Source organism: Periplaneta americana, chromosome 7 (assembly GCF_040183065.1).
Source record: "Periplaneta americana isolate PAMFEO1 chromosome 7, P.americana_PAMFEO1_priV1, whole genome shotgun sequence".
NCBI lineage: Eukaryota > Metazoa > Arthropoda > Insecta > Blattodea > Blattidae > Periplaneta > Periplaneta americana.
In genome coordinates this window covers 187,900,481-187,923,616 of record NC_091123.1, presented here as the reverse complement: position 1 = coordinate 187,923,616, position 23,136 = coordinate 187,900,481, and the positions used below count along the sequence as shown (strand labels likewise).

At 36.8% G+C, this 23,136-nt stretch overlaps 1 protein-coding gene across 1 annotated transcript in view; it reads right to left on the bottom strand.

The window, feature by feature from the left end:
- mgl (low-density lipoprotein receptor-related protein megalin) overlaps positions 1-23,136 on the bottom strand; it is a 156,960-nt gene that overhangs the window by 106,925 nt on the left and 26,899 nt on the right. Inside the window, exons 5-12 of the mRNA XM_069829941.1 lie at positions 16,425-16,541; positions 16,049-16,335; positions 14,055-14,293; positions 10,448-10,653; positions 7,733-7,924; positions 7,475-7,615; positions 5,126-5,335; positions 141-336 (exon numbers count right to left, since the gene is read on the bottom strand). Coding sequence (XP_069686042.1) covers positions 141-336; positions 5,126-5,335; positions 7,475-7,615; positions 7,733-7,924; positions 10,448-10,653; positions 14,055-14,293; positions 16,049-16,335; positions 16,425-16,541 — 1,588 coding nt within the window. The remainder of the gene's footprint in view (positions 1-140; positions 337-5,125; positions 5,336-7,474; positions 7,616-7,732; positions 7,925-10,447; positions 10,654-14,054; positions 14,294-16,048; positions 16,336-16,424; positions 16,542-23,136) is intronic.

The window sequence follows — 23,136 nt, the reverse complement described above, 5'->3', positions numbered from 1 at the left end:
TGGATACAATATTAATTTCTCTAATAGAAGGGTAAAGGAAAAAAGTTTTGCTTTCAAGTGATGAACCACTTTGAATAGTCAGGATACAGGAAACACGCATTTAAAATTATATATTCATTATAATTATAAACAAGTGTTACCCTTTATTTGGATGCACCACTATAGCTCGTGGCCTCTTCAGATTCTTCAGCAGAGTTCTTCTGTAAGTGACATTGCGCGTGCTCAGAACGTTGAGCGTCCCCTTGCGGCTGTCAATGTAATATAAATTCTTCGCTGCCCAATCCACTGCCAGTCCTTCCACTCCTTCATTTTGTGATGCTAGAACAATCTCACGACCTACGAGAAATATGAAACAGTTATGGCCAGTTTGTCCAAGTAATGTTTAATTTTGCTTAACGAATGTTAAATTAACAGTCTGTTTATTTTTAATGCTTTGTTAATGTATTTCCCATTTGTCCAACATAATTTTGTTTAAGATAACCAACACTTAACTATAACGTCTGTTAGCACTATTTTAACTACTCAACAGCAGTTGATTCTACACATGTAAGACAATTTTTGATTGGCTAAAATTAATCTTTAAATTCTATATTATTGAGTCATGAAACTTGCATAAAATGACAACCTGTTATAGTAGGTCACGCTCCATAAACAAACAGTTGACAAATGAAAGTTGTAGGTGACGTGCTGAATAATAATTACCAAGTAAGGTTATATTTCCTCATTGCGATTATGGATACGAAATACGAAAGAAATAAAATAACACTGATGTATTTAAACAGTCCAAAGTATTTTTTACGTGTTATATTACTAGTCATATGCTAAACATTCCCTACAAAGAGACACAAAATATTAATTTCGCAACTTCTGTTCGAACAGCTGTGGGAACATCGGCCATATTTAGCTAACTGTTAAACGAGTTAACTGCCCGAAATCCTACATTTAAAATTAACAAACTGTTAACAATCTGTTAAACCAAACTGGTGTTGAAAACATACAATTTTATTAATTAACAAACTGTTTAGAGTTTAACAGTCGTTAAATTTTCTAACAATACTTGGAAAAAACGGCCATTAGTCTATTAGCTATATCACGTTTTTAGAAAAACTTTTGAAGAAAGAATGACCCTTCTCAAAACCTGTACATGCCAAGATTTATTCCGGCTTATCCATAATTTTAGCTACATATTTTGAAGAAAAGAAAATCAGTCCTTGACAATGGATTAACTCTTAGTATTCTGGACAATTACAATAGCAATAAGTTTACCGTATGTTTCATTTAAACATTTTTAAAGTGTCCCTCAGTCTCATTTTCTTCGCTTTTCAATTCAAATTAATTTTAAATATAATCCAAACTATCGTGTTTCTAAGAAGTAAAGCCACATTGTTAACAGAAACGAAAACAGTTATTCCATTTGATCTATACATATGCGTGCATAGCTGTGGAGGCCGTTCAAATTGAATTAATCACCAGACATTTTCAAATTTCATTATTTCCTTTATTTTATTTACAACTATTGCAGGAAATGGAGCGAAATTCTGTAGCCTATCATCTGAAATAATATAATCTTAAGGGAAGAAGAGATTGGCTGCATAGTTATTGTAACAATGCATTACTTTATAATAATAATAATAATAATAATAATAATAATAATAATAATAATAATAATAATAATGTTACGATACGGTATTCACATTATTGTATTCTAAGCCTTATAATGCTTATTCCGAAAAGTAAAGAGCGCAAACTGAACTACAGGAACCATCCCGTTTATACCTAAAAATGGTCATCTCTTGTTTTGATTCGAAATATCGTGGCGGCCCTAATTATTAACTATAGACATCTATGTTTTATATTGATTGTTGTTGTTTAGTCAACTGTCCGAAGACAGGTCCGAACCTCACAAGTGATACCAAGAAGGCACCACTTATGAGCCAAATAGGCCAGGAGAGAATGGGTTAGGGTGGCCAGTTCCTTTCCCCTCCACTGCATACATCACCCACTAGCTACATACAGGGTGATTCAGACCACCCGTAACAGTAATTTATTTCGGAAACTAGTGCATGAAAATTTTCGAGACAAAAATATTTATAACTAAACCACATGTGAACTTTCACTTGAGATTGATTTCATCAATCAGCCTTAATAGGAAGTAGAGTCAGTGGCGTATCTCTTTAGAATTTAAAATGAGAGTCGGGTCAAATAAGGTACCATTTGATAGAGCTCTTCAAAACAAACAATTTTCATAGAAAACGTTTTTATCAATTCCTACTCTTTCAATGAGAACAAATAATGCCATCAATATTGAGAAATGTTACAAGACGGAAATGTAAACAAGACAATTAATGTTGACATGTTACTGAAAGGCTGGACAATTCCATTAATTTTTATAAATGTTCAAACTGTCTGCCGTTCTGAGCAGCACACACCCGTACTCTTCTAACACTGTCAGTGACTCGTAACACTTCGACGTGGTCAAGTGACTGGCAGAGTAGGAATTGGTAAAAACGTTTCCTGTGAAAGTTGTTTGTTTTGAAAAGCTCTATCAAACGGTACTTTATTTGACCGGACTCTCATTTGAAATTTTAAAGTGATACGCCACTGACCCTACTTCCTGTTAAGATTGATTGATGAAATCAAGCTCAAGTGAAAGTTCACATGTGGTTTACTTATAAATATTTTTGTCTCGGAGATTTTAATGCACTAGTTTCCGAAATAAATGACTTACGGGTGGTCTGAATCACCCTGTATTACACTAGTCAGACTTCAGATGTTATGTTTATTATTAAGTATTAAGTTGAAGTAAGAATAAAGACAATTTTTTATGATTTTTTAAAAATAATAATACTGATCTGTATACAAGTAAATACACAGCAATAAATTACATTTTTCACACTTTATTTTCATAAAAACTTAATACTATTATTTTTATGCCATCCAAGCATTATAAACAGGTTGGTACTACATTCAATATCGTGCGTAATAGGCTTATTATGGCACGCGTGCCAATAAAGCAATGACGTATTCGCTATGACGTAATACCGGAACGCTTTCGTCTGGCTATCTTGCTTACCGCTTCTACGCACCACGTAACAAGGAATGAAATGCAGGACAGAAGGTAACGCATCATTTATTTTCAACTCTTCAACAATTTTGTATCACTTTTGTAATATCACATAAAACAGTTCTGTGGTTCAGGCAAAATATATTAACAAAATGAAGGAACATTTGTAACACAAAATTTGATACCTAAGGTATAACCACAGTTTACTATATACAGTCACGAAACTTGGGGATGATTTTTTGCATTTCTCACGATAGTTGCTAGTCGCTTGGAGCGCTGTGAGTACTAGGAACAATAGACTGTGCCACAGCCATCGTGATCTAATACAGGCCGTAAGGGAGACCATGTGACTCCCTTAACCCGATCACGAAGGGCGGCGTTTCAACCATATAAATTAATTGAAATGCATAACATATATTTCTCTAAAATGTAGTGTAATTGCATTAATAAAATTTAAAACAATGATTAGGAGACACTTCAGACATAATTCCTTGCGAGTTAAGGTGTAATATTATTTTTGGTGTGAAAATTACGTTGTTCGTATGTGTAATACCTGCCTTTATTTCGATTAAATATTGCGAAATTCTTGTACATTCATTTATGCACGATTCAATAATTTTCAGTTGCACCGCACGAATATTTAGATATGTTGAAATTATAAGTTATGTTCACTCTACCAGTTGCCCCTTTCTGTCTAATTTTACTGGTCTCCAATGCCCTGCCACTACATATGTATGTTATGTCATATGGAAATTACAGGTTATGTTTACTATATTTAACTTATATTGCTATATTGGCAATTATATATTATAATTAAGCATAATGTCATGTATGATATCCGTCACATTCTACATGTCTGTATCTTAATACTACAATTGAGTACTGAATTATTGTATTTACCTACTACCTAAGAGACGAAGTAACACAATCGTACGTACATTAATTTCATAGGAGTGGTATGGTAAATTTTCTGTCTACAATTAAGGAAGGTAGATGTGCTAAATTAAAATCGCAATATAAATTCTTTTTTATTAAACCTCAAAATAGCTTCCATTCTAAAGTTAAAATATTGATGCGAACAGATTATGTTAACATGTAAAATTCTCTTCACATTAAAATAACACAGTTTTGTAATTATTTCTGCAACATATTATGCAACAAGAAGTAAACGGAACTTATGGACACATTGCACTAAATAAAGCTTAGCAATGATACGCAATAAAGTTATAATATAATATTTCACTGAGCTCCATACACTGAAATAGAAAACCCGAACATACATTACGGCCTGGTCTAGATCGAAAAGGCATTGACTGTGCCGTATTTCTCTTTGTTGTGAAAAGTTGTGTAAACTGTGAAATGTTCGTTATCGGTTGTAATAACTGTAGACTAAATGGCTAAAATACAATAATTTGAATAATAATATGGAACAAGGAGACGTTTGTGGTACTACTGTATAAATATTGTAAGAAAAAGAGGTTAAGATTTATCCTTCTTCCGAAAAATCCAGGAAGGTGAGTTTATAAAATATAATATATACTTTATGAAAATAATATATAAACCTTATGTATTTCGTATTTCAATAGTGGAAGGAAGGTGTTAATTTTTTCAAAAGAATACGATATCGAAAGTACAATACATTTTATCGTCTGCTGGGGAAAGGGTCTGTGATGAGGCGATAGTAGCGATCCTGGTGGTTAGCAACTATCTATGGATGCGTATTTCAACTGTCTATGTTTGCATACTTAGTAAGTATTGAGCTTCGCAACTGTATATACTAAACTGTGGTATAACTAGAGTTTGTAATACCTGCAAAGTCATCCGTTTCTCTTTATTCAATGTAAATCCCAGGCGAAACTAATCGATGCGAACATATGAAGACTTTGTCAGCTATGGTTACTGAATTTTTTTCTACTCTATAACTAGAGTTTCTTTATAATGCTAAGATGCCATAAAGTGTTGTATCCAGCTCGTGGACAATCTTATTATGACACTCGTTAAATTGTCGCACTAACAATAGTGCATAATATTAATAACTATTGTGAACTGAAGTGAACGTACCTGTTCCATTACGATGGATTCTGTATATGACATCTTGAAGGACGTCAGAATAGTAAATATACTCATCATTAGAATCAAAATCAAGACCAACAAAGCGCGCTTTTCGTGACACCACTGGGTTCATGGCGTCGCTGAACCCTTCAATGACGGGATCCAGTACTCTGCCCTTGATGAATCGTTGCTGCGAATACATTAGGAATTCTTCAACCGCTGCAAATAAATACGAAAAAAAATGTTAGTACTTGGCCATCAGGACTGATTTGCTGGAATTGTTTCCTTATATTAACTATACAAAAATTCCAGCCATATAGGTACAGTATATATTATCGATCTATTATTACCAAAGTTTGTTTATAGTAATGTGACTATACCGATAAGTGTATTTGATAAAATACTTGTGTTAATATTGATCTCTAGGGACCAGATTTTTATGTAATTACATATTACATTTCTTTGAACCTAACCGTATATAAATAACAAATCTTTGCGAATCTTATAATTACCATTAATATATTAAAATTTGATACAGACGTGAACAAATTATTAGACTAAGTAAATTATATGTGCAACGAAGCTGTATTTATCGGCAGAAATAATGAACAAAAATGTATTTTGCACAGAAATAATGAACAGAAAATTGAGTCTTGACGTTACTAATATTCTGTGAACATTCCCTTATTCTTTATAACACGTTGATTTTGTCTGGGATGCTGGAAACCAAAGTTTGACACTTTCTTTGAATATCAGCATCATTTAGCCAGATACCAGACAGTGCTTAAATGAGTCCATGTTTTGTTGTAAGCCTCTTTTTGTTCACTTTCTTCTTCGGTATAGATCACAGATTTTCAATTTCGTTCATGTCCGGTCTTCTTGCAGGCCATGGGAGAACAGACTGTTGAATATCTTCTGCAGTATATAATTAAAACACCAGTAGTACTAACATAGCCAGAAAAAATATACTTAAACATTGGAAAAATATACCAGAAGATGTAAACAATCATATTTACAACAATAGAGACTCTGTGAATTATACTGATAGTTGATATGATGAATTATATTATGTTCCAAGAAAACGCTTTAGTCTAATAATTTGTCCACGTCTGTACTACATATTTTTACATATTTACCCCACATTACACATTATGGCTTCATATTACATGAATCTACATATTTAGGGGTTTTATTCATTTTTACTTCTCTAAAACGAAAAAAGAAACTTCTGCTGGGAAAGTTTACAATTTGAAATACACAGATTTAAAAAGCCTTTTTACCTACCCAAGAAAGGATATATTTCGGGATGAAACATAACGTCCTTAGTTCCAGGAAGTAATATAGGCACTCACCCCATACCGCCCACTGTAAATATGAGTGAACAAAAGGCAACTTTTTCTCTCTCTTGTATTGTAAGAATCACTCAGAAAGTAGCGTTGCCTTCATGCGGTGAAGTAGAACGAGGACGACATGATTTGTCTCGAACTATAATTGTTCTGCACACGTCTTAACAAGCCGTTCCCATGCAATTTGCAACCTTACCCACCCTCTTCCTAATCCTTCCAGGGAAAACCCGTGTCAAGTCTGGCATGAGCCGCAATAAAGTAGCCGACTTTTGAAAAGAAGTTGGAGTAAAGGAACAAACTGGAAAGATGTTGAAAGATTAAAATAAATAGCTTTTTAGGCTATTGCTTGACCTCTTTACTTTAAATTTAGTAGACCTATACGGAAATGGGATTTTCCGAGCAATTAGAAAATATGGTTCTTGGCTGGAATAATCCTACCCGTCTGAATGAGACAGGAATGTCACTTTTCAAACAACAGAGTTTGTAAATGCCTATAGTTTGAGGTTTTAGTAGGTACTTTGTTTCTTCCAGGGAGCAGCTAAAATGCATGTGTCCCACATCTCCTCTTATTTTCTCCTAATCCAGTAAAGCGAAACAGTGCTTGCAGTTCTGTTGTGTCATTCATTTCACTCAGTTCTCTAGTTTTAGTACTTACAGTATAAAGTGCAAGTGAGTTTATCTACTGCTTTTAACTAACTAAAATGGCCCCTGCATCTTCAACCCTAACGACAAAAATAAAATCATGGATTGCGATGGACGAAGCTTTCACTACAGATGGAAAAATAGTAATGTGTCAAGTGTGCGGTAAAAAAGTCGGGTGCTCTATGAAATCACAACTGGAGAGTCTTACCTATCCTATACCTGCCAGATATTGATATTAAATATTTTCATGATTTTACATATTTTGAAATATATTTAGCTTATTTTTCTTACATAAATATGTACATATTTCACACCTTGATATTACATAAAAATCCGGTCCCTATTGATCTCTATCTCCAATATAACTTACGACGACAGTTTTGCTGATTTTTTTCCAGCATCCAGCCAACATTGCAGGCACAGCGGTAACCCAACATGCCAGTCCCTTCACCCACCGTCACGATGCACATGTGTTGACAGTTGCCATTGTTGTTTCCACACGGGTTAGAAGCTGTGAATAATCAAACAAATATTAAATTTATGATACTTCAGGTTTCATAAACTAGTACTACTAGCGGAAAAGAATATGTTTCTGCAGTGGATAGTCTTATGTTATGGCTTCTCTTACCATAAAGTTGGAGCAATTCGTGGACAGCTTTCAGTCCTTTGGGTTCCCTAACGTCTCTCTTCCGGTACACAACTTGAATGGAGTTGTGACTCTGGTACTTGTCTATAGCCATGATGCCTTGCTTCGTGCCGTCAGACCAGAAAATACGATTCTCAAACAGCGTAAGACGAGAAGGAGATGGAACTGTTTGACCTGAAATACGTTTAATAAAATGGAGACAGGAACATTATACAGGGCTATTCAAAAAGAAGGAGCAGATTTCAAATATTCATTTCTTTCAAACTACAAAAGATAGAAACACAATTCCAACGTTTCTGGACAGACGAAAGTTTAAATTTTGAACAGTCCGAATAGAAGTTCCAATCACGGCCGCATTGGCGCTGTTGCTTGTCATGCGCAGCCGTATTGGCGCTGTTGATTGCGGTGTTAAGGCCAACAAAACTGATAAATTAAACTTTGGTATTAATCGTCTTACTACTGTTAGGTTTCTGGGCATCTTTCTTGAGCCTAGAATGGGATGGAGAACTCATGTTGACTATGTTGCTAAGAAATTAAGTAAAGGCCTATATATGTTAAGGTTGTTAAGGAATAATTTACCTAACAAGGTATTGTTTACAATATTTCATAGCCATATACAAAGTCATTTAAATTATGGTATTATTCTTTGGGGTCACCATACTTCTGCTCAAGCTATTTTCATATTACAAAAGAAAGCTTTAAGATTAATTCAAGGAATTTCAAATACGACTCATTGTAAACCTCTTTTTATAAGGTCACAAATCTTGACATTGTCGTCTATGTATGTATTGGCCTGTCTTCTTTACATTCGGAATAACATTAATAATTGCATAGCATGTACTTCTGTTCATAAATATTCTACAAGAAACAATACAAATTTATATATTGACCAATATAAATACAGTATTACTCAAAACAGTTTTCTATTCTTTGCTTTTAAATTATTTAATAGTCTACCTGTCGATATAAGGAATCTTCCATTCCGAGTGTTTAGGACACGAATTAGGACTATATTATTGGCAAATCCATTGTATGATGTCGATGAGTTTTTTAATATTCATGTATCTTAATTTGTATCCATTGTATGATATCATGTATTTTAAATTGTTTATGACGATGCCATACATGTTTCACATGTTTTTGCTAAATAAACTATATATCTATTTATCAATGTCAGGCATAAGGGGGATAAAAACACGTCGTTTACGTAACCCTACAGATAAAAATCACAAGGAGTGAGGTCTGGAGACCTGGGAGGCCACCGGCGATGAACTTGATCTTCTCCTCCTCCTCTTCCAATTCAACGTCCTGGAATGGTGTCATTGTTGTGGTCGTCAGGATGCAATGCTTGCAATAACTGCAGTTTGTACGGCTTCACGTGCAGACGGTGTTTCAGAACTCGCCATGCCGTTGGTTGTGGAATGTCCAGTTGTCTGCTTGCTCGTGTTGTGGATTTTTTGGGCTCCTTTCGTAAACTGTACGAATACGCTCGGCATTTTCATTCGATGTGCGTGGACGTCCCGTGCTTTTCTGTTTGCAGATGCAACCATCTTCTACGAATTTTCGATGCCAATGGTGAATCTGCTTATGACGGGGCGCTTGTTTATTAAACTGCAATAATGGACTCTAGTTTTGCTAATTGCAGCACACAAAATGCTTTTGTGCGAGATCGTGCGTATTTGCTTGGTTTCCGCACAAAACCAATCCGCGGAAAGTCTAAAATTCCACATTCAGTATTCCCAACCTAACACACATAACAATTTCCCTCTTCTTACCGCTTAAGTGACATATTGATTTTACTGCTTTAGGCTTTTAACATATTATTTTTAGAGACGTTTAACATAGTAATAATTATAAATTGGAAACTTACCACTGCAATTTCACCTAAATTGCACTGTTAATTATTGTTTTTAAATATTTGCAAAAATTAAGTAAACTCTACAACTCCACTAAAGTTACTGCATTCGTGATGCAAGTAACATTAAGGAAGCCGTGAAAAAATCAACAAGATTCCAGATGCCGATGTTATTACTGCAATATGTTATATAAATAATATTGTTAAAATATTAAAATGAAAAATAAATCATTACATAACCTTACCGTTTGTTTTAAGTTCGCATTTATAGACTGGGGGGAAAAAAAAGACAGACGTATATCTCGGCCTGCTGGAGTATAGTAAACACAGAAAACATTTTAAAGCAACAATGTTGAAGATAGATATTTTTGTTTTGTAAATTTGCCGTCATTGAACAGAAACCAAAATGGAGATTTCATTGCAACTAATTAGAAATTCCTCTTTCAGGTACGTAATAAACGATCTTCGCACAAAATAATGTACGATACACGAGCGGTATGTTTTCTTTCAATTCTCGGAAGTTAAAAAACTCAACTACGTTTCGCTTTTTCAAACTTTTCCTCGAACATGAAAACTTCAACATACCGCTCTTGTAACGCATATTACTATTTCCTGTTGTGTCGCCATTGTACTACAGACAATCAACAGAACCAATGCGGCCGTGATTGGAACTTCTGCCCGGACTGTTCAAAATTTAAACTTTCGTCTGTCCTGGAACGTTGGAATTGTGTTTCTATCTTTTGTAGTTTGGAAGAAATAAATATTTGAAATCTGCTCCTTCTTTTCTGAATAGCCCTGTATTATATAGAAAAAAAGCCCAAATTACGATCACGGACAGTTACCTCGAACCACTAATATCCTGTTATTTCCTTCGTAATCCACAGTTTCAATATAATCGAGGAGAGAATCGCACCAGAACACTCGCTTTGCTATGATGTCAACGGCGACACCCGATGTTTTGTACGCAGCCTCCGACACGATGGCTCGAGCATTTGTACCGTCCATGTTTGCACGCAGGACCTGGGTGCTGTCTGCCACGAACATATACCTGCACAACAAAAATAAATGTACTATTAACAAAACATTATATTCACAATTTTTATGTATTTGCTATGCTGTAAAAGGATGCAATTCAATTCTTATTTTTTTGTAGGTTATTTTACTACGCTGTATCAACATCTTAGGTTATTTAGCGTCTGAATGAGATGAAGGTGACAATGCCGGTGAAATGACTCCGGGGTCCAGCACCAAAAGTTACCCAGCATTTGTTCATATTGGGTTGAGGGAAAACCCCGGAAAAAACCTCAATCAGGTAAAGGCTGGTTCACAATAAATCTGAAACGAGAATCGCAACGAAAACGAAAACGGTAAAATTGTTAAAATGTGTACATTTAAATGTGATCATTCACAATTAACGAAAAGCTTGCCGGAGCCCGAGATCGGGAACGGAGAGTTGGCCAAGTTTCAACTTTGACGTTCACGTTTCCGATCACAGCCCACTAGATTCATTCTATTGCCATCTAAAAGCTATTTTGTAGTCATATATTTTGTAGCAAGAAGACCGTGACATAACCTATGCATTATTTTGTTCTGTGCTGTGCATCATGGAGCAAGTTTTATTTGATGAGATTCTAATATTGAGTGTTGAGGAAAATCCTCACGTTTACGATAAGCGGCGCGCCTCGTATAAAGATGAGAATACTTGGCTTTCAATAGCTGCATCTTTGAACACCGATCGGAAGCGAATCATATTTTATTACTGTATTGGTTGTATTACACAGTACATATTCATGCTTCAATTCAATAACTACTGTTGTGTTCATTTTTGTTCTATTACAAATGTTTCTTCTCTAATTATTTTATGTTATGGTAGACTTAAAATAGGTTGTGATAATAAAGATGCATGGGCATATTTATAGTACCGTACCTAATGAAATGTTTCAGTTGAAATTTCGAAGTTGGTTAACCTGTGTTTATGTTGGCTGCCTTGTACTCATGAGAGAACGCCATTGGTCAATTATACACAAATAACATCAGAATGCGTAATATCGACTTTACATATCGTTATTGACATACATATCGATATGCATAGTGGTCTACGTTCTCGACTTATTGTGAATAAAAATTTTTCATATTCACGTCCTCTGCTTCTCGTTTTCATTCTGGTTCTCGTTCCCAGTTTATTGTGAACCAGCCTTAACTTGCCCCGACCGGGAATCGAACCCGTGACACCTGGTTTCGCGGCCAGATGCGCTAGCCATTACTCCACAGGTGTGGACTTGAATTCCTAATTTTCACAATTTATTTATAATCATATTTCATCGTTTTAATGACGATTTTGAAATAAATATTTTCATTATTTGCTATAAAACAAATTTAAATAATTTTTCAAATTAGGAACGTTATTCAAAGTCGATGAAGTGAAGATATTAAATGAAAAAAAAAAAACAAACGGAAAAAATAATGAACTTGAAGAAAATTTTCTTATAATTTCCCTTTCCCTTTACAACGTCTTGTCAAAGGTACCGAAAATCTGTAATATTTGTAACTTACAAGACTATACGGGAGGGGGGCCAGGTTCAGTCCTTTCCTCTCCCCAGCCTACTACTTTTTACCACCCCTTGTCTTGCAAGGCGGGCTGCATTTCATATGACGTCACCTATGGAGCTAAGAGGGATGAAGTTACAGGAGAATGGAGAAAGTTACACAACACAGAACTGCACGCATTGTATTCTTCACCTAACATAATTAGGAACATAAAATCCAGACGTTTGAGATGGGCAGGGCATGTAGCACGTATGGGCGAATCCAGAAATGCATATAAAGTGTTAGTTGGTAGGCTCGAGAGAAAAAGACCTTTGGGAAGGTCGAGATGTAGATGGGAGGATAATATTAAAATGGATTTGAGAGAGGTGGAATATGATGATAGAGACTGGATTAATCTTGCTCAGGATAGGGACCAATGGCGGGCTTATGTGAGGGCGGCAATGAACCTCCGGGTTTATTGATATCTGTGATATGAAACAGTTAAGAAATGAATTTAATTACAAAAAAATCAATCTGCTGTAATGTGTTCAAGTTGCATATCACAAGGAGCGCAGTGGCGACTCTCGCTATACCAGCACGAACGAATGGGTGTCTGAAAACAGTGTACCAGACACATGTTCAAATTATTTTATTTTGTTCATAAGGTTGCTGCCCTCTGCCTACTACGGCCTCGTTTTGCAAGCACCCCTATTCATAAAATAAAATGTAATTTTTAACACTTGTGTGGCAAATAACTATTTATTAACTCTTTTCCCCATTTTATCAAAATAAGGAGGAATAACTATGAGAAACCAATGGAAGGAATTGTGGATATACACAACTTAACTTACTACCCAAATGTTTGCTTATAGGGATTAATCAAAGGAATACTCGGTCCTTGCAATTGATCTACAGTGTATTTCCCAATAGTATATACTGAAAAATGAAATAAAATCACTTTCTTTTAAGCCGCTTATTTGGGCTTCTCCACTACCTCCAGGGTTGAATCCTGACGTGAATGATAAATAACTAGTACATATTTTACCACAACAATCCATTGACCTATACTGTTTTCGCTGTAAGAAAAATCCTAATGTAAAGATAAGCACGTGGCTGTCATACCCGTGATTGGTTCCCAGTCGAAATACTGGCATGACGCAGGAAAATATAGTTCCGTGTTAGGAAACCATAATCTTGTATTATTTGACAATAAAAATTGAATTCTAGTTGTTAAATACCATAAAACATATAACTTCACTCATGTGTAAAACGATATGTAAAAGAAAAACTACTTTTATATTTTGTTATGTACTATGAACGCGGATGAATACCAACGGTAATACCGAGGTAGTCTGTTCTTGTAACAAGCTGGCGTCACTTGAGTTCGTAGTTGTTCACGTAAGCACGTGGTACTGAAGTATGGCTTCTGCATCCTCAACTGTCCATTGTGAAGCCATAATACTTAAAAATAATTTAATTACAGTAATTATAAAGTAAATGTTTCCTAAGCAAACGAATGCATAGTAGTGAGGTTAGGCCTACTTGACGAGTAACGGGAAATGTTTAACATGAAACAGAATGTACAACAGTAGGCGGGAACACGTACTGAGAATCTATGGCGCCAAACAGCGGCCAATGAAGCCTCACTTCAGTCACGTGCTATTGTTTACATTAGGATTTTTCTTACAGCGAAAAGATTATAGGCCGTCTTTGAACCCGGGAATCTCGGTTCTATAGCAAGTATTTAACTATTAAGCCACCGATGATGTCCTTCCGATGATGATATCAATACTCTCCGAAGTCGTGAAGATTAAATGTATGTACACGTTGGACCAGACTGTTTAAAATCAAGCTGCATTATTAATCAACGTGTAGCAATCAGATGCGTATCTTCTGTCCGATTCAGTAATTTGTTGTGCTTACCCAATTGTTGGATCCAGCGCAATATCCGCAGGACTGCTCAGATTGCTGCCAAGCACGATGGCGTGCCAATGGCCGTCCAGCTCGAAGACGTCGACTTTCTGCCCAACAGCGTCGGCCACGTACAGCTTGTCGCCCACCCAGTCCACCGCCAGGGCGACCGGGGCCCACGTGCCTGGCAGCGTGATGTCCGCTTCGTGTGTCAGTGAGGGCGTGGAGCCCAGCAGTTGTTGGGAGTGGACCTGCGAAGTAAAGGGGACCAAGACATTCAACATTAATAACATTATTTACATCTTTTACAGTCATATCAAATATCCGCTACATAAACTGTCTATATTCCGACATTTAACAGGCGTTCACTGGCTCTCACATTAACGCTTGTGTGAGATTCTTCAGTTTAATTTGTTTCTTGAAGAAGGTTTAAAAAAAAATAAATTTGTGAAATTTTGGATAACAAAAGAATCGTACAAAAGAAATAAAAGAAACAAAAGAACCATACAAAAGATACAAAAGAATCATACAAAAGAAACAAAAGAACCATACAAAAGAAACAAAAGAACCATACAAAAGAAACAAAAGAACCATACAAAAGAAACAAAAGAATCATACAAAAGAAACAAAAGAACCATATAAAAGAAACAAAAGAACCATACAAAAGAAACAAAAGAACCATACAAAAGAAACAAAAGAATCATACAAAAGAAACAAAAGAACCATACAAAAGAAACAAAAGAACCATACAAAAGAAACAAAAGAACCATACAAAAGAAACCATACAAAAGAAACAAAAGAACCATACAAAAGAAACAAAAGAAACAAAAGAACCATACAAAAGAAACAAAAGAACCATACAAAAGAAACAAAATAACCATACAAAAGAAACAAAAGAACCATATGAAAGAAACAAAAGAGCCATACAAAAGAAACAAAAGAACCGTACAAAAGAAACAAAAGAACCATACAAAAGAAACAAAAGAACCATACAAAAGAAACAAAAGAACCATACAAAAGGAACAAAAGAACCGTACAAAAGGAACAAAAGAACCGTACAAAAGAAACATACAAAAGAAACAAAAGAACCATACAAAAGAAACAAAAGAACCATACAAAAGAAACAAAAGAACCATATGAAAGAAACAAAAGAGCCGTACAAAAGAAACAAAAGAAACAAAAGAACCATACAAAAGAAACAAAAGAACCATACAAAAGAAACAAAAGAACCATACAAAAGAAACAAAAGAACCATACAAAAGAAACAAAAGAACCATACAAAAGAAACAAAAGAACCATACAAAAGAAACAAAAGAACCATACAAAAGGAACAAAAGAACCGTACAAAAGGAACAAAAGAACCGTACAAAAGAAACAAAAGAACCGTACAAAAGAAACAAAAGAACCATACAAAAGAAACAAAAGAACCATACAAAAGAAACAAAAGAACCATACAAAAGGAACAAAAGAACCGTACAAAAGAAACAAAAGAACCATACAAAAGAAACAAAAATACATGTTAACCAAACACAACTACGTCTCTATAATATTACATTAAAACTCGACTCTTTTTTGGGCACTGAAAATTGTGTGTTGAATACCAGAGATGAAGAAGCATTACACAGCATGAGGAGAGTTTTGGGACCGCTTTAGGGATTTAGAAGGATGGATTATCGACAAAATTAAGATATTTGAGAAAAACTTAAAATGGAAAGAAGATATAAATCTTTACCTCTTGGGCACTTAGAAAGAATGAATGAAAATCGCGTAGATATAAAAATCAGCATTCAAGTATCAACCAATAGGAAAGAGAGACATAGGCCATCCACGAGAAAGATGGAGAAGTCAAGACCCATAGGGAAGCGGGTCACAGACGATTTAATCCACACACGTTCATGTTGATGATGATAAATATCTCGCAGTATTGTATACTGGGATTACGAAACAAATAGCTAATAACAGATAGTAAAATGTCATTGAACACTCTCTATGATGACAATTGTTACCTTGCGGGTCTTTATGTCGGACCAGAACAGCTGGTTGCGTCTGTAGTGGTAGTCGACGCCGCTGGCTCCGGTGGCGTTGGCCACGAGCCTGATGTCGCTGCCCTGCGCCGTCATGCGCCACACGGAGTGGTCGTGCGCGAAGAACAGCGCCATGGAGGCGTCGTCGGGCGCCACGCACTGCGAGCGCTGCACCAGGCTGTAGCCGGGCATGCAGGCACACTGGTACGAGCCGTCCGTGTTCTCGCACAGCTGGTCACAGAAGCCCCACTCCTTGCACTCGTCCCTGTCTGCAATACACGGAATATTTCAAGTTAGGCAATTCAACCTGGATCACATTTCGTGTCACTTCAACCTGCTGATTGAGAAGTCAACATACCGATGCAGGAGCGGCTGTCGTTCGCAACTTGCCTTCCTTCAGCGCAGTAGCAGCCGCCGCCCGTCAGAGATGCCTGGCACTTGTACTCACAGCCCAGCGACTGGCAGCTGCTGGATGCTGAGAATCAATCAATCAATTGAATATGAATAATTAAAATCGAATACAGTTCAAGAATATATATTTCCTGTTTTCTGAAGCCCAACGTTAAGGTTGGTATAAGGGGTAGGCGCAAACTCCACACTTCGATCCGGAAACTGCACACCGTTTTTCGAGGGACCCACTAATCCTATCCGGATACTGCATACTGATTCACGAGGGTTTTATTAATCCTTCCCAGAAACTGCACAATTTACAAAAATATATTTCTTTTGCATTTGATTAACTTTCTCTTACTTCCTTCCTTCGTTGTTTTGAAGTTTAATATAAGTATCAGTTTGTATGTCCAGAAATTCATTCTCGAATTTATACAGGGACATCATTTTATTTTTACTAACATTTCTAATATTAACCTGGTTATACCTTTGGCTTAAAGGTTGTGAACCGGAAACCCGTTTGATACCCCCTTCCACTGGAGTTCGATGATACTGGCGTAAGATACAAACAAATCACTTTACTAGGTATAGGAGGGATGAAAAGTAGTTCATCCATTTACGTAAAGTAGGAAATATCGCAATTTTGAGTTTGATAATTTTCATTAGGGTTTTCTTTAATCAAAATACAGTACAGTATTAACAATGAGTGTTTTTACTCACGAACTGAGTTGTCCATGTGGACGTATTCATTATGCAGTGTATATTATACTGTCTATAGCACATTAGCGTACAATATAGAGAATGACGTTAAACTGAAAAATAATCATAATATGGATATTTAAACACATATTTGAAAATGATGGCCGTTCATTTCTATACAGGTTTCAGTTCTTTTTTTGTATATTATCGCATTATATACTATTGTACATAATTCCAATAACCAGTTTCATCTTTCGTACTACTAACTCATGTTGAAATAATTCTGTACCTACTCTATAAAAGAGTACCTTACATACTGTATATTCAATCTTCACTTCTGCCCGATCCGAAAAGATAAAATTACACAGACATGCTATCTACTGTCCGTCCAAGTGGTTATGCCGCAGGGTCGTAGAAAGGGGGACATCACGTGACAGTTAATTACTTAACGACGAGGCCCTTTTATTTAAGTTATTTTAAATAGTTGTATAATATTACGTAGACGTCCAATTCCTAACAGAAATTAATGTTTTCAGAAAATAACTAAGACACGCCAGCCACAAAGGAACGGGCAGAAGTGGGTGGGGGAAACCGGGATACGACATAGGCAAACGGACGACAGTACCTGTGCGACAATATGATTCAATATTGAAAGCGAACATATTTCTGGAACATACTATACTCACTAACTCAGTACTGATTGTGTTTACTATGACCGTAAGGCGACTTTGACCGTATACGCTCGGTTCTGTGTGGAGAACGGTTGTAAGTTTACTAGTAGAGGGGGTGGGAGTGAAGTACATTCAAAAACTCAGGTACAATAAAAATTGAAGTAAAAATAAAATGATGTCCCTGTACAATGAAGGATGACTGCTGTAACAACTGACATTAAAATGCTTGTGAAATGATTCACAGCCATTTGTTGTGAGAGACGTCGATGCAATCATGGCTGCCCATACAGTAGGAGGGCAAACTGCATCTTCGGATATGTACGTTTCTAGTAAATTATCGGCAAATTTCTCAAGTCTAGTATCTATCGGTTTTACCTCAAACAGTTCCTTAGCGAAGAAATCCCCGACTTCTTCTGGATTCAAATACGTTATGCCAAAAACCATCCTCAGCCACTCTCCTATCTCACTGTCTCCTTTGCAGTCCTTGGCCAGTCCTACATGCTGTATTTCACGCCACCATGCTTGCGCAAGATGGAAGCGACAACCTACGAGTATAATGGTAACATATTCCCAAGTTTCACCACTGCAGCCTGTATAGCTAGTTCAAAGACTATTACTACTGTACATTAGATGGAGTGAGTTTTCCAATTCCTTGGCTTTATAAAATATACAATCCTCAGATACCCAGTTCACTTTAAGATGTAAACAAACGCTCCATTTCGAACGAAATTAAAACACTCTGATAAATTAAAACTATGTGTAGTATCGGCAAAGCAGGTAGAAAACATGTTGGTGTGCAGTTTCCTTATGACCATAATCCAGGTAGAACATGTTAGTGTGCAGTTCCTATATGACTGAAATCCAGGTAGAACATGTTAGTGTGCAGTTCCTATATGACTGAAATCCAGGTAGAACATGTTAGTGTGCAGTTCCTATATGACTGAAATCCAGGTAGAACATGTTGGTGTGCAGTTCCTATATGACTGAAATCCAGGTAGAACATGTTGGTGTGCAGTTCCTATATGACTGAAATCCAGGTAGAACATGTTGGTGTGCAGTTCCTATATGACTGAAATCCAGGTAGAACATGTTAGTGTGCAGTTCCTATATGACTGAAATCCAGGTAGAACATGTTAGTGTGCAGTTCCTATATGACTGAAATCCAGGTAGAACATGTTGGTGTGCAGTTCCTATATGACTGAAATCCAGGTAGAACATGTTGGTGTGCAGTTCCTATATGACTGAAATCCAGGTAGAACATGTTGGTGTGCAGTTCCTATATGACTGAAATTCAGGTAGAACATGTTGGTGTGCAGTTCCTATATGACTGAAATCCAGGTAGAACATGTTGGTGTGCAGTTCCTATATGACTGAAATCCAGGTAGAACATGTTAGTGTGCAGTTCCTATATGACTGAAATCCAGGTAGAACATGTTAGTGTGCAGTTCCTATATGACTGAAATCCAGGTAGAACATGTTGGTGTGCAGTTCCTATATGACTGAAATCCAGGTAGAACATGTTAGTGTGCAGTTCCTATATGACTGAAATCCAGGTAGAACATGTTAGTGTGCAGTTCCTATATGACTGAAATCCAGGTAGAACATGTTAGTGTGCAGTTCCTATATGACTGAAATCCAGGTAGAACATGTTGGTGTGCAGTTCCTATATGACTGAAATCCAGGTAGAACATGTTGGTGTGCAGTTCCTATATGACTGAAATCCAGGTAGAACATGTTGGTGTGCAGTTCCTATATGACTGAAATCCAGGTAGAACATGTTGGTGTGCAGTTCCTATATGACTGAAATCCAGGTAGAACATGTTAGTGTGCAGTTCCTATATGACTGAAATCCAGGTAGAACATGTTAGTGTGCAGTTCCTATATGACTGAAATCCAGGTAGAACATGTTGGTGTGCAGTTCCTATATGACTGAAATCCAGGTAGAACATGTTGGTGTGCAGTTCCTATATGACTGAAATCCAGGTAGAACATGTTGGTGTGCAGTTCCTATATGACTGAAATTCAGGTAGAACATGTTGGTGTGCAGTTCCTATATGACTGAAATCCAGGTAGAACATGTTGGTGTGCAGTTCCTATATGACTGAAATCCAGGTAGAACATGTTAGTGTGCAGTTCCTATATGACTGAAATCCAGGTAGAACATGTTAGTGTGCAGTTCCTATATGACTGAAATCCAGGTAGAACATGTTGGTGTGCAGTTCCTATATGACTGAAATCCAGGTAGAACATGTTAGTGTGCAGTTCCTATATGACTGAAATCCAGGTAGAACATGTTAGTGTGCAGTTCCTATATGACTGAAATCCAGGTAGAACATGTTAGTGTGCAGTTCCTATATGACTGAAATCCAGGTAGAACATGTTGGTGTGCAGTTCCTATATGACTGAAATCCAGGTAGAACATGTTAGTGTGCAGTTCCTATATGACTGAAATCCAGGTAGAACATGTTGGTGTGCAGTTCCTATATGACTGAAATCCAGGTAGAACATGTTAGTGTGCAGTTCCTATATGACTGAAATCCAGGTAGGACATGTTAGTGTGCAGTTCCTATATGACTGAAATCCAGGTAGAACATGTTAGTGTGCAGTTCCTATATGACTGAAATCCAGGTAGAACATGTTAGTGTGCAGTTCCTATATGACTGAAATCCAGGTAGAACATGTTAGTGTGCAGTTCCTATATGACTGAAATCCAGGTAGAACATGTTAGTGTGCAGTTCCTATATGACTGAAATCCAGGTAGAACATGTTAGTGTGCAGTTCCTATATGACTGAAATCCAGGTAGAACATGTTAGTGTGCAGTTCCTATATGACTGAAATCTAGGTAGAACATGTTAGTGTGCAGTTCCTATATGACTGAAATCCAGGTAGAACATGTTAGTGTGCAGTTCCTATATGACTGAAATCCAGGTAGAACATGTTGGTGTGCAGTTCCTATATGACTGAAATCCAGGTAGAACATGTTGGTGTGCAGTTCCTATATGACTGAAATCCAGGTAGAACATGTTGGTGTGCAGTTCCTATATGACTGAAATCCAGGTAGAACATGTTGGTGTGCAGTTCCTATATGACTGAAATCCAGGTAGAACATGTTGGTGTGCAGTTCCTATATGACTGAAATCCAGGTAGAACATGTTAGTGTGCAGTTCCTATATGACTGAAATCCAGGTAGAACATGTTGGTGTGCAGTTCCTATATGACTGAAATCCAGGTAGAACATGTTGGTGTGCAGTTCCTATATGACTGAAATCCAGGTAGAACATGTTAGTGTGCAGTTCCTATATGACTGAAATCCAGGTAGAACATGTTAGTGTGCAGTTCCTATATGACTGAAATCCAGGTAGAACATGTTAGTGTGCAGTTCCTATATGACTGAAATCCAGGTAGAACATGTTAGTGTGCAGTTCCTATATGACTGAAATCCAGGTAGAACATGTTAGTGTGCAGTTCCTATATGACTGAAATCCAGGTAGAACATGTTGGTGTGCAGTTCCTATATGACTGAAATCCAGGTAGAACATGTTGGTGTGCAGTTCCTATATGACTGAAATCCAGGTAGAACATGTTGGTGTGCAGTTCCTATATGACTGAAATCCAGGTAGAACATGTTAGTGTGCAGTTCCTATATGACTGAAATCCAGGTAGAACATGTTGGTGTGCAGTTCCTATATGACTGAAATCCAGGTAGAACATGTTAGTGTGCAGTTCCTATATGACTGAAATCCAGGTAGAACATGTTGGTGTGCAGTTCCTATATGACTGAAATCCAGGTAGAACATGTTAGTGTGCAGTTCCTATATGACTGAAATCCAGGTAGAACATGTTGGTGTGCAGTTCCTATATGACTGAAATCCAGGTAGAACATGTTAGTGTGCAGTTCCTATATGACTGAAATCCAGGTAGAACATGTTGGTGTGCAGTTCCTATATGACTGAATCCAGGTAGAACATGTTAGTGTGCAGTTCCTATATGACTGAAATCCAGGTAGAACATGTTAGTGTGCAGTTCCTATATGACTGAAATCCAGGTAGAACATGTTAGTGTGCAGTTCCTATATGACTGAAATCCAGGTAGAACATGTTGGTGTGCAGTTCCTATATGACTGAAATCCAGGTAGAACATGTTGGTGTGCAGTTCCTATATGACTGAAATCCAGGTAGAACATGTTGGTGTGCAGTTCCTATATGATTGAAATCCAGGTAGAACATGTTGGTGTGCAGTTCCTATATGACTGAAATCCAGGTAGAACATGTTGGTGTGCAGTTCCTATATGACTGAAATCCAGGTAGCAAATTTTGGTGTGCAGTTTCCGACGCCCGGGTATACTGTAAAACCTCCGTCAACCGAAAACCGGTTTAACCGAAACGTGCAATTCGTGGAACTGAATTTTTATAAAGAAATTAAAAACTTATACTACGTATTCTATTTATGAAACATAAAATCTACTTACGATATATAACATATATTTATTTTTAATTTCAACACTTCATTTGGCAAAATATAGGAGCAAAGCCCTAGTAGTTCCGAAAACATATACTGCCCGGATCGTCTTACTTTATACATTTGAAACATAACCACTTTTCCCCTGTTACTACATATCCTATAGTCCCGTCGCTCTTATTTCCGGCAGCCAATCACGTTGCAGGTCGGCTACATTTAAACGTGTGCGTCTTGTCATTCGCTGGTGATGATGTAATTCACTTCCTAAGGCTCTATAAATAGTTAATGTACTCGCCCGCCATTTTGGCTCTTTCGTCCGCTTTCGTAGAAGATATACGAGGACGTTATTTGCAGCTCAATTATTTGCTGAATTACAGTGCGTTTGATTTTTTATCATAGAACCTACGACATGATAATGTTTAACGGTACTGCAAATAAATTCCTCGTATGGTAGCTCGGCAACGAAATAACAAAAATGGCGAACGATACTACCTACGTAGACTTTATAGAGCTTTCACTTCCTAAGACGTAAGCAAAGAGGAGGAGTCACGCCGGGAATAACAGCGACACGACTACAGCAGATAATAGTGATTTTCCAGTTGCCAGGTTGAGTATTCTTTTGCTTTTATTGGCAGTGGATAGTGTTATATCCTCGATAAATGATCCTTCCAATTTTGTCTTTATTTCTGTATGATGTTATGTCATCATTTAGTCCATTCCTTATTTTATAATTTCTCTTTATGTATACCGCCACAGATCTCAAGAACCATATCTCTGTCACTTCTGTTTTCTATAATAAGTATGACTTTTCGCACACAAAGGCTACAGTGAAGTGTCGATAAGCATCGCTT